This window comes from Lycorma delicatula, chromosome 6 (genome assembly GCF_047948215.1).
Source record: "Lycorma delicatula isolate Av1 chromosome 6, ASM4794821v1, whole genome shotgun sequence".
In the NCBI taxonomy this organism is placed as follows: Eukaryota; Metazoa; Arthropoda; class Insecta; order Hemiptera; family Fulgoridae; genus Lycorma; species Lycorma delicatula.
The window spans coordinates 99,991,020-100,004,729 of NC_134460.1; the positions used below are offsets into that span (position 1 = coordinate 99,991,020).

At 29.8% G+C, this 13,710-nt stretch overlaps 1 protein-coding gene across 1 annotated transcript; it reads right to left on the bottom strand.

Moving 5' to 3' along the window:
• Positions 1–4,514: 4,514 nt before the first annotated feature.
• Positions 4,515–13,659, bottom strand: MED10 (mediator complex subunit 10). The gene is made up of 3 exons (XM_075368194.1): positions 13,381–13,659; positions 7,255–7,338; positions 4,515–5,046 (listed from the first exon to the last, which is right to left on the bottom strand). Exons 1-3 carry the CDS (start codon positions 13,500–13,502, stop codon positions 4,845–4,847), a joined length of 408 nt encoding a protein of 135 aa, XP_075224309.1. The 5' UTR covers positions 13,503–13,659; the 3' UTR covers positions 4,515–4,844.
• Between the last annotated feature and the right edge of the window lie 51 nt (positions 13,660–13,710).

The window sequence follows — 13,710 nt, forward strand, 5'->3', positions numbered from 1 at the left end:
AACAGGTCATCAATCATCAGACAGGTCATCAATCAGGTCAGGCTTTTCTCAGACTAATAGGTCCATTTAATACTCTGTTTTTTGTAATACAAACAATAGCACCTCCAAAACCTGTTGTTCAACTAGGAGGGTTACCAGACCAGAATAAGAAATTACGAGAAAACTTAAGGGCACAGATGATGAAAATTGTTACACTTTGTTAAGGGATGAGGCGGGTACTGGTGCTGCAGGCCAAAGGATATAAATACTTCCAGGAACCAGCAATAAGAGAGTAGTTACACAAGCCAGACACAGTTATGGTGATGGTGGTATCAGTAAGTGTGTGGTAGCAACAAATGATGAGTACGTCACGAGCATTCCATTGTGGACAGTTTGTGAATGCAGGAAGTTGTTAGGCAAGTTATAGGTAAATAGTATCACATGCAATATATAACAATATTATAAATATTATTATATGCATTCATGAAATATAGGGTAGTTCTATTGTAGACAGTAAAATAATATTTGCAGAAATTGAATTTTATGAACTTAGACTTTTCTAGTGTTATCTTGTTAATGCAATATTTTTTTTTTTCATAATTCTCCAATATTATCAAATATTCTTTGTATCTATACAAATAAATGTAGAATTTTTACATCAGTATTCAATATAATCTTAATAAATTTATTCATTTTAGAACCAAAACAAGAGGCTTCTGTTGTAATATAAACTGAATTACCAACAAGAGAAGGAGATTTAACCTTTTAGAATAATTAGAGAATTAATCACAGAATTACAATTTCTCTTTCTTCATCTATTTTTAGTATCATATAAATTGTTTTATTTTCCTTTTTTAATTAGATATATGTGTAATACGAGTGTTATTTTTTTTCAAGGTCCAATCGGTCATGAAATTAAAACCACGGTGAAAATAAAAAAACTTTTATTTGTAACAAGTACTTACACAGTTATGCTATTTCTCTATATAGTTGCCACTCCGATTTAGACATTTGTCATAACGTGGTACCAACTTTCCAATACCCTTGTCATAGAACGGAGCCGCCTGTGTTTTCAGCCATGTTTCTATGCTGGTCTGCAGCTTGATGTCTGTGCCAAAATGTTGTCCTCCTTCCTAGCCAGCGTTTCACGTGAGCAGAGGTGAAAATCGGATGGAACCAAGTCCAAGCTGTATGGTGGGTGATCAAACACTTCCCAATAAAAACGCTGCAGGAGCTTCTTTGTTATAGCTGTAGTGTGTGGCCGGGCATTAACATGGAGAAAGACAATGCCTGATGACAGCATTCCTCTCCACTTATTCTGAATTGCCCTTCGTAGACGTTGAAGAGTCATGCAGTATGAGGCTGCAGTGATGGACATGCCACGTTCCATGAATTCCACCAAGAGAACTCAATTCCGGTCCCAGAACACAGTAGCCATACACTTTCTGTTGGAGAAGGTTTGCTTGAACTTCTTTGGTTTACTGGGAGAATGAGAATGCATCCACTGTTTGGATTGTTATTTTGTTTCTTCAGTTTTGAAATGGACCCATATCTCGTCCCCTGTGACAACTTTGTTCAAAAAATCTTCTCCTTCATTGTGGTAGCATTGGAGGAACATTAGCGAGGCGTCCATTCTCATTGTTTTGTGATGGTCAGACAGCATCTTGGGAACCCATCTCGCACACAGTTTGCAGTACTGAAGTCTCTCACTCACAATGGTATAAAGCTGACCTTGAAATTTCAGGAAACGAATCACTCAATACAGAAATTGTGAACTGATGATTTTCTTGAATTGCCTCATCCATTTGCACAATGATCATCGGTTGACACACTTCCTTCCCTGACTGCCTGCATCATGAACATCTGCACGTCCTGCTTTAAAGTTCCTGCACTATTGTCGCACTTTGCTGTCACTCATTTTAGTTTCATTGTACACATTACTTATTCGTCTATGAATTTCAGCTGCATTACACCCCTCAGCCTGAAGAAATCGAATTACCACACGCACTTCACACTTGGCAGGAGATGCTAATGTTGTAGACATGTTTACGTGATAGCTGCATGTTCAGAACTAAACGAAGTGACGTGGCGAGATTGAAGGCTGTACTAGAGACGCTGCGCAACACATATCCACAAAGGTTCATCCAATTTTTGCACAGGTTTTTATTTCGAGACCGATTGGACCTTGAAAAAAAATAACCCTTGTATATCATTTAAAAAGTAACACTATATTTACATTGTATTACATGAACTTAAAAGTAATATTTTCAAATTTTCTTTATATTATTAAAGGTAATGAAATTTGAATGATACACTGGGAATTACTTCTCAACATATTTCAGACTTTAGCATTTACTAGATAATAGTAAGGATTGTCTTTATAATAACATAATAATAATAAATAATCCAAAAGAATTTTTTTTTTAATTCCCTAGGAGGTGTGGGAGATTGTAAAGAACTTTAGGAAGGATATGTGTGAAAAAAATAATATGTCAATGGTTAAAATGTAGGAATTGAAAAGATATTATGAGGAATTGCTGAAAGAGAACTGTAAGGTGTTTGATTGGATGAAGGTTGTCTGGTATCGGGGATAGAAGGCAGAGTGAGTGGAGTAACAAAAAAAGAAATTTATAGGGCACAGACGGAAAAAAAAAGGGAAATCACCAGCTCATGGAAACATTTCAATAGAACTCATTAAGAACAGTCTGGAGTGTGTGATACAAAGTATTTTATGTCTTTATTGGATGGTCTTTATTGGATGTCTTTATTGAGGGGGCAGAAAATGCCACAGGAATGGAAACAAGCATACATTATTTCTATATATAAGAAAGGAGCTAGAACAGACTGTAGAAACTATAGAGGGATAAGTGTCGTGTCGTCTATTGGGAGATTGTATGGACGCATTGTAAAAATGAGAATAGAGATAGTGACTGGAGAGGAGCAGGCTAGTTTTACAGCAGGAAGGTAATGTGTGGATACTATTTTCATTCTTGAGACAACTCTAAATTTTCTCAGAATAACAACATATACAACTCTAAGTTGTCTCAGAATAAGTAAAAAGATAGTTAAAAGTCTGGAGACCCACATGGTTTTCAAGATCTTTTGTTTTTTCTGTTTAGTCTCTGGAACCACCGTAAGGTATTACTTCAGAGCATGAATGAGGATGATATGTATGAATGTAACTGAAGTGTAGTCTAGTAAAGTTTCAGGTCAACCATTCCTGAGATGTGTACTTAACTGAAACTCAACCACCAAAGAACACCAGTATCCACGATCTAGTAAGCAAATCCATATAAAAGTAATTGCCTTTACTAGGATTTGAACCTTAAAACTCTCAACTTCAAAATCAGCTAATTTGCACTAGACCAGCCCAGTGGTTTTCAAGACCTAGAAAAAGCTAATGACACAGTGCCGGTGAAGAAATTGTTCGAAGTTGTTAGTAATTGCGGCCTTCATTAGATGTATGTAAGAGCACTTAATGAGTTTTATAGGAATCAAGTAAGTACTGTTAAGTGGGAAAATATCTGCTAAAGTTTATTAAACTTAATAATTACATCAAAATTCCTGCCTTTCTCCCACTCTGTTTAAGCTTTACTTGGATAAGATATTGGAAGAATGACAGAAAAAATGTAGAAGGATGGGAGTGAAGGAGGATGGTGAATATATATATATATACTCATTATCTGTTGTTTGGAGGAGGAAAGTTGGTGAATAAAAGAGTGGCAGTTGGGATATGAAAGACGGCCTTTACAGTTGTAAACATTCAAGTTAGAAGAAGAAAAATTCTAAAATTTTAGATATGTAATCATGAAAATGTACTTTTAAAAAAATCAGTTTTGGGTAAAAATTCAAGAAATTAGTTTTTGTATTTTTTATATTTTAGATTTTAGTATTTATAGTACTATTATGTGTATATTCAAAATAGCCAGGTTAAAAACTACAGTTAGTAACAAATAATAATTCAACATAAAATTTAATAAATAGACTTGCCAGTCCTGTATTTTATTAATCCCACTTTGACGGACATTACTTATTAAACATATTTAATCATTGTTATAGAAGAACATATGCCTGCTATATCAGCTCTATCACTTCACCAGGATCCACAGACAACAAGCTTATGGGTATCTTACAAGATACATAATTAGCAATAGATCACCAACAAAAATATTGTTTTCAAAATAAAAGCAAAAATTTATTTTTAAAAATTATCAATATATATTCAATACTATCTTTTGTACAAAGTTGTGGGTAACAACCATTATCAATATAGCTGTAAAGTAAAATGAAAATAATGTTTAATTATATATAAAAGTGGTAAATTGATGATACAATATATCATCATATATGTTATGTATACATATATATATAAAATAAATAAATAAATACATAAAATAAAAATTCTACGTAAACAGAAACAGTTGGAAGAACAAAAATAAATAATATCTAAATTTAGTTATATTTTTAAATTAAACATTCCTTATACTTTTAAGTACACATATCAACAATTAATAAAACAGAAAAATTAAGCACCATTTTTAAAAACAAAAATATATTTATTGATTTATTGTAATGAAATATTTCCACCAATGTTACAGTATATCTTACAGAAAGAAGAAAATAATTTTAAACAGATTTATAATTTTTCTAAAAGAAGGAATAAAGAAAAATTTCAACAATTTGTTAATAAAAAAAAGGTTACTTATCAAACCGATTTTATTAAAAGCAAAAGTTCTACTCAAATTCTCTATTAATAAAAAAAGGTAAATCATTAAAATTTATACCAAAATAACAAACACATTTTACATACATACAGTATTAATACATCATGAGTGCTTAAAGTCCTCATCAATATTCAAATACATCTATGTTAATGGGCGATCATCGCCTCTAATAGCACGATATTTTGCCAGCTCATTTGGAAAGACATTAGTTAATTCTGTAAGCATATGTAATTTAAATTTTTTATAAGCATCAATTTTTCCTTTAACTTGTTCATTCTTGGTCAATGCCTTTTCAATACAATCTTTTGTATAAAGTTGTGGGTTACGACCATTATCAATGTAGCTGTAAAATAAAATGAAAATAATGTTTTATTATATATAAAAGTGATAAATTGGTGATACAAACTAAATATAAATATATCTATTGTCTATCCAAGATGGCCAAAGTTCATATAAACAAAGTTCCTTACTGAGGCTTCGTATCCAATTCTTGGATTACATTCTAATAAAAACCCTTATGTATGGCATTTTAATTTCCCAGATGCAATCATCAAAGTAAGCAAACTCTTTGGATAACTTTACTTTTAAAAGTATGCAAGAAAACTAATGCATGAACCTGATACCCATATCCCAGGAATAAGGTTTACAAAAAAAAGTGTGAAAGATATTACTGCTATTATTGTTCTAACTAAAATGAACCTTTACTTCAATTTTACATAATAAAGTAATATCCTATCGCAACAGTTTTTTTTTTTTTTATGAAGAAAATAAAATAAATTAGGAGTGTAAGGTTTTATTTTAAAAAATGTGTTTACACATTGCCCCTAAATATATGTATTAGGTATTCCTTATGTTTTCAGAACTGGAATATTTCAATTCATGAAAATATAATAATCTATTAAATTTTTTTTTTGCAATTACGTAATTTTAAAGGTGCTATAAGGATACTTTTTGAATTGAAGTTCTGGGATAAGCCTAGTCAACAGACAGATAGATAATTTGCAATTATCCCGTTGAATTTTACATGTTGATCGATTTCATCTTTTCAATTTGAAGTAATAGAAGTACTGCTTATGTAATGACATTTTTTCTTGTTTTGAGTTTATTTTGTAAACAAAGTTTACAGGCAGAAACAGACTTTCATGAAGCCTTGTTTTCAGGCTTTCTAATGAAAATCCTTAAAATGTAATATTTAATTATGATAATATAATAATTTTAATATTATATTTAATTTAATATTTTATTTTACTTTTTTTTTGCAAACTCAATTTGTTATATGTGTTCTGTGAAATTGGAAAAATAATCCCAGTATCTAAAATAAAATCTAAAAATTAAACAGCATCTCCAAGTTGATATAGAGATGCGATTAACAACAGATTCCAATTTCCTAATAATGAAATAAATTTGTTAATATTAATTGAATATACATTAACTACTAAAATAACCTAAATATTGTGTGTGTGTATATATATATATATATTTATACATTAAATATCTGCACCTATAAAACATGTTCTGATTGACTCAATCAACACCCAGCAAATGAAGATAAACTGATGAAAATTTATAAACACACAGTTGAATGCACACAAGAAAGAATTTTTTTTAATTCTAAGTTTAAAGGATTAAAGTACAGTAACATTGAATTTTTAATTTTTTTTAATTTTTCGGGAACAAATGAAGAAACAAACTTGATTTTTGGTGTGTATCTAAAACTCAAACTCTAGATTTTTCAAAATTTAATCTTGAAGGTATGAAAAAAGGTAAAAAAAATGTTGAAAAGTGATTGCTAATTTTCCCAATTTCCAACTATACTAAACAAGAGATTCACACAATTAGAGCTTGTAAATAATTTTTAGATAAATATCTAAAAACCATTTTCAAGATTTTTAAAATTTTGATTTTTTTAAGTGCTGCAATGATATATGGCACTGCAGCTCAATCAACATGCCATTGCCACTGTTACTACTGTATGTGTAACGCGACTGACTGTGTCCAGCCTCCAATTACTTGACTAAAGAACATAAAATAAAGATAATTTTTAAAAATGAGAAATGAAGTTCGGTCACCTCCTAATGAATGGTTTGTCAGGTAACATAAAAATGAGCAAAATACATTTTTACCCGTACAAAGGACTGGTAACCAGCTATAACAGCTATTTTTAAGATGGAGCACGACTACTTTGAACCCACAACTTCAAATCACTCAAAGTTTCAGGCCAAACTACATTGACCAAACTGTTGTCCTGAAGAAATTACAATACATTGATAGTTTTTATGAATTCAACAGGCCTTAATTTTTATTTATCATTATTTTTCAGACCAGCATATGGGGTCCCCCTGGCTAGATGGAAAGGGCTTGCTTCATTTGCCCTGATCGCTGCACATAGAAAATATATGTCGTACTTAAAATATTGTAACATATATTGAGCCAGGAACCTACAACGAGGTAATCCTTCTACCTGGCTAGCCCAATTATAAGATTAACATCTAAAATTAACTAAAAACAAATGTATATATTGCCACACTAATATAATGTTAAATCTACTTACTCAAAAACTTCAAGAGGAACATGGACATCTTGCACTTGTGATCTTAATTTATCAACTTCTTGAAGACCAAAAACTAGTGATTGTCTGAAATTAAAAAATGTCAAACGATTTAACAAATAATCTGCAAAAGAAAGAATATGTAATGTAAGTAGTGACCTACTACGGTCAATTATTTTTTGGCCTGACGATGGCACAAATATAATCAAATGACTATGATATTTGTCAAGTGTCATTCTTTAGATGGGATGCAGCAGTTTTAGATGTGTCTATTTAATTGCTTGTTTGTGGCAATTGAATAAAGTAAACAATTTTTGACATTTTCTGAAAAATGAATAAAACTAGAATTGGTGCTGTTATAAAATACTTTGTTTTAAAAGGTTTAACCGTGACACAACATTCAAAGTGTTAGAGTAATTTAAAAGTTGTTGAAGATCCATTCAAGATGATGAATGCTTGAAACGCCCAAAAACCACTTACGACCAACAAACTTCTCAAGGGTGTTTAGACTTATTTAAACATGATTTCACCGAGTTCCTTTAACATTTTATAACAGTAGATGAAACATGAATTCACCATTACAAGCCAAAATCCAAATAGCAATCCAAACAATGGTGGAAGCAGGCGAAAGTATGTCAAAGAAAATGAAAACAGTTCCATCTGCAAGAAACGTCATGGCTATGGTTTTTTAAAAAACATTACCTGAAATAGGCAGGACCATTACTGGGGACTATTTTACTTCACTACTAGATCAATTGAAGAGTGCTACTATTCAGGCTAACATCCACATTTGGCCAAAAATAAATATTCATTCACCGCAAAAATGTACCAGCACTTGGGTTTTTGCTCCAAAATGCCATGACCAACGCTTTGAACTGCTTCCATATGTACCATATTCACTGGATTTGGCTCTGTGCAAAGCAATTACTCCCTCTTCGCAAACTTGAAAAAATGGCTCATTGGGATGAATATTCACTTCAAATGATGAAGTTAAAGCTGAGACAACCACATACTTATGATTCGTTTTGCAGAGTTGGACAAATCCCATTATATTTGGGGTATTAAAAAACTTAAAAGTCACTGATCTAAATGTAATTTATAGCAATGTAAAATACGATAGCAAGGTGACTACAGCGAAAAATAAAAAAAATTCAAATAATTCTTCAGTTTTCAGGCGTTGAGCTTTCCAAACGACATGTAATGAAATACATAAAAGAAGATTGTATTAATTGTGTTACTAAAGAATTAAATAATAACTACTACAATTTATTAGAAAAAAAATTAAATTAGTTTAAATAAAAAGACAACACTACATAAGAAATTAAACTTTTGATTCTAGAGTAATAAGTACAATTAAAAACATGCACAATCTGTCCCCAACAGCAGATTCAAACAAAACAAAATTCTCAGAAAGTCAGAAGAAAAGAACAGTATATTAAAGTATTTATTGCTAAACTAATTAAGTATTGTTCTAAACTAATTAATTTTTTTTTTCTTTAATAAAATAAAAACTTTCTTTTTTCATTATCAAAATATTCTCTATTCCAAACACATCTTAATCAAGTGATAGTACTAACACTATTAGTTAATTATTTGTTTAGATTTTATTTCAAATAAAATAATTTAAAAAAAAATAAAAACCAACTTCAAAAAAATAATAGTACTAAATGGTACTTTTTAAAAAGTTATTACAATGTTATTTTTTTTAAATAATAGTACAAATGTTATTTTTTTAGCAGCACACTGCAATGATAGATAACGCTAGTTGTTAGTTTTAATACAATTTAAAGTGAGGGATTTTCATGTGTATTTGATCGTAATCAGCTGACTCAGATGTATAGTTTTTATAGTTGTTTAATTTTTCAAAAATAATTATTTGTTGCAAATACTTTTACTTCAGTTAATAAAATAAAAATATATCTGTAACATTTTAGTACTATTATTTGTTGGAATCGGTTTTTATTTTTTTTAAATTATTTTATAAAACCTACTCCTTTTGTACTGTGTAAGCGGTCAGTGGCTAAGGGTGTTGAGCTGTTCAGTTTTTTGTATTTTTCTTAACATTATCATCGGATTTAGTTAAAATTTATCAAAATCAGTTTACTAATATCGGAGATATTGGGAACATATATTAAACAAAAAAATTGTCAAATTGATAACCTCCTTTTTTGAGGTTGGTTAAAAGGAAAAAGGTTGAACTGCTGTAAAATATCATCAAGATCATTTAAAAACTTAGAAAATAAATATAAAAATCCTCAATTGCAGCTCTCAACACTATCCAATAATTTAATCTACTTATGGATCAATGACATGTATAATTAATATTACAGTTATACATAAAAAGTGAAAAACTGGCTTTAAACAGATTAAGGTAATCTGCACTTAATCCTATCAAATAAACTTCATAAGTCAAAGCCCCACCACTGATAAAATAAATTCACACATCCATCATGAAATCTTCCAGGGACTGCAAAAAATAAATACCCATTGTTTAGCCTCTGGGAATCACAATCAGGTAGTACTTTAGAGAATGATATGTATGAGTGTAGTCTTGTACATTCTCAGGTTGACCATTTCTGTGATGTGTAGTTAACTGAAACCCAACCACCAAAGAACACCAGTACCCACGATCTAGTAGTCAAATCCATATAAAAGTAACCGCCTTTACTAGGATTTGAACATTGGAACTCTCAACTTCGAAAGCAGCAGATTTGTGAAGACGCGTGAAGACCAACTAGTTATGTGGTGGTTCATCCACATAACTTGGATCTAGGAAAAGTTTCATTGAATAATATCAAAAATGCAACAGAATTATCAAAAATGTTCATATGGTAACCAAAATAATCCAATATTATGCTATAATCTATTAATTATTTAATCTAGTAACTTCTTTTACTAAGAACCTGTTTAAACATAAAAAATTGATTAAGTTTTAAAAAAAGATTTTTAAAATCATTATTAATTATATGTAAATTCTTCCCTCAAAACTTTGTCAAAACAATTCCATTCTGATTATCACATAATTAACATACATTAAGGGCTTTTTTTAATTCTTGAAATTTGTGATAATTTTTATAATTATTCTGCAGGGGCCTTTAAAAATACCAACAGCAGAGTATTTAATGTCATTAAATTTTTGAAATAAGTTTTAACCCTTATGTACAAGAAAATATTATGATTACTATGTCAACACACAAACTGTCTTATGAAGAAATGAAAATAATTATATATATTCTACTTGCAAAAATAAAGAATTAAATTCATACATTTGTTTTTAAGTTATGGCTGGATGATAAAAACTTTCATCCTGATGTCGCTTCAATACTAAAACAAACTAAATTGCAATTCATAGACATTATGGAACAAAGTAAAACCTTAAGAGGGAATTTTATAGGGTTTTATCAGAAAAAAATTTAATTCCGTAATTGTAACCAGACGTTTCCAAGAAAAGTTTTATAGAGCCTTAAAGATGGTGGTCAAAAACACCTTTTTTGGAATTGGCATATATCTATATAATCTTTGTTAAATTGCCAACAAATAATTGAAAGTTTGTGAATGTTTAATTCCAAGAAAGCTGACAAGTAAATTTCAATAAAACAAATAAATTTAAGAAAGTCAACTTAAAAATTAAACTTTTACATAAACATTTAAAACAAATTGAAAGGAAGCAGAGTCCAAACAAATTTTTTTTTTTGCAAAATTGTAGAATTACTCAAAAGAATAACAAAACACAAACTTACAAAAACATTAATTTTTTTTAATTTTAACTGTTTACATAATGTTCCCTCAATCTAAAATTCCTTGGTTTGTTCTGTGTGTAATTATGTGAGATTAGTTTCATGTAGCACCAGCAGTATGGTAAATTATCTCGCTTCTAATACTAACTTCGTTTTCATACTAGTTTTCATTGGTTACTACCGGCTCTGTAGACAAATCAAGATTACAAGAAACTACTCTCTTTTTAAAAAGCCTTGCGATAATGACGTTATGCATGTTTCCTGTTTTTTTTTTATGTTTAATCAATTTAACATTGATTAATTTGAGGAAACAATAGCATCCTCCTTTTGGCAAAAATATGCAGCCCCCCCCCCCCACCCCAGTCAATACATAAGTACTGAAATTGTTTTATCTGAAGCACACACGGACAGGCTAAATTAATAATGAAAACTGTAGGCTAAGTTTATGAAAGAAACTACTTGCTAATAACAGAAATAAACTTGCTCATTAGAATAAACATCCTAACTATTAAAAATACTGCCTAAAACCATAACAGAAATAACAGAAAAGAGAATGAATCTGTATTCGGGGTTACTTTCAGATACACAAAGTCTTAAGAATATTAAGCAAGTTATTAGTTGTGGCTATAAACAATAATTATATTACAAACCTAAGTAATTATCATAACTACATCACTAGAACAAAGAGCTTATATATCATAATTTTGCTATTACATACAAGAGAAAGACTTATCTTAGAATCTAAATAAAAGAGATATTAACAAAAAGACTATTTACTTAAAATTTAATATAAAATGGTTAGTCTTTATGTTCTGTATTTTTTCTGAATAATGAACACCAGTGATGTAGGTAAAAAAAAAAAAATCCCTACTAATAAACCTTAAAAATGAGATCCAGCAGTATTGAAAATAAACCCCTCCACTTCTTCATACTGCAATACCTACCTTTTAACATTTTTTAAACAAAATTTGATTATCACACACTCCTTTGAATTTTTTTAAGTAATTAAAATTTCTGGGTGCAATAAATAAATAATATCTATGAAATACTTCTTTTTAGTTTTGGTAGTATTAAAATCATTATTTACATAATTATATGTAAATTCTTCCCTCAAAACTTTGTCAAAACAATTCCATTCTGATTATCACATAATTAACATACATTAAGGACTTTTGATAATTCTTCAAATTTGCGATAATTTTTATAATTATTCTGCAGGGGCCTTTAAAAAACCAACAGTAGAGTATTTAATGTCATTAAATTTTTGAAATAGGATTTAACCCTTATGTACAAGAAAATATTATGATTACTATGCATCTTTGAGGCTTTTTTAGGACAAAATAATTGTGTTCTTCACCATCCCTGAGGAAAAGATAAGTAGTACTTAATAAATAAAAAATATCTTAGCATTAGTTTAATTCTGCCAAAAAGAAGAAAACTCAAGTAAGCATTCTCAAATGTTCTGGTCGGCAATAGGCAAATTTTATTACAAGAAGCTCTTTCCCAAAATTCAGTACTGTTAAACTCGACTCAATCAGTACTAAGAAAACATTTTCAAAACTTTGATAGTACATAAATCCTTCAAGTAATAAAATTTTTTAACATTAGTGCACATCATCTTTAATATGTGTCATATATATATATATATATGAACTTCCCAAAATAAATTAGTATCATAGTAAAGCCTAAATATTTAACATAATAGACTTTATCAATTATTTCACATTTACAATGCACAATCCCAGCATATGAAAGACATTATTCCATGACTGAAGTGAACAATTTTTTTTTTCCAGCAAAAATCAATCTTTAAAGTTACTTAATTTATTTAATACTAGCTACTATCTACCAGATAGAGTTTAATAGCTTGATTTCTAAGTTAAACAAGACTTCGGCCACAATAAGTATAAAGTTAAAATCTGTGGCCCTTGACATGCAAATGCAAAAACTGAACAAACGAAAGGGAGTTCAAAAAAGACTGGGAGTAAATAATGTGAAAAAACATAAAAGGTATAAGCTGCTGTGGTAGTTATAAAAACGTTTTCCTTACATCATATAAAAAAAAGGTATAAAATTTAATTTAGAAAGAACAAAGTAGACAAAAGACAGATTTAATTAAATTTCCATTTTAACAGTTTTTCACCATCTTATTTTCATAAATATGTAATACAGTAAATTCTATAAGTCGGATTAGACACTGTAAAAGGTAATTCAGTATACACTAAAATTTTATCAGATTCCACAACCTGCAGCAGGAACAAAATACTTAACTTAATAAACGTATTCTACAAAATTTCGTCAAAGTGATCTACAAATAATACGAAAAACTTTGAGCGTGAGAATGATAGTGATGGTATTATGGGTATTTAAATACACAAAAAAAACAGCTTACATTTTCTGATTGAGTACATTTTGTCCTTGAGGCTGAAAATCTCCCACTATTATTCTGATCTGACGAACATTTTCAATGAACATTTCCAGCTGAGTTTCCAAGTTTTCTAAAGACGACGCCATACCAGTAGTTGTTACTGCTTCAGTACACAATTATTAGATATTAAACGTTTTTTCAAATTTTAAGCACAGACTATTCAAAAATTAAAATGTACAACAGCTATATCCGGGCAATCTTCTAACATCTAACCAACCGACAATTATGAACAGTCACATAACATCGAAACATCGTTAAGAAATAGAAAAGGTGGCGTGGGAAGTCGACTACCGT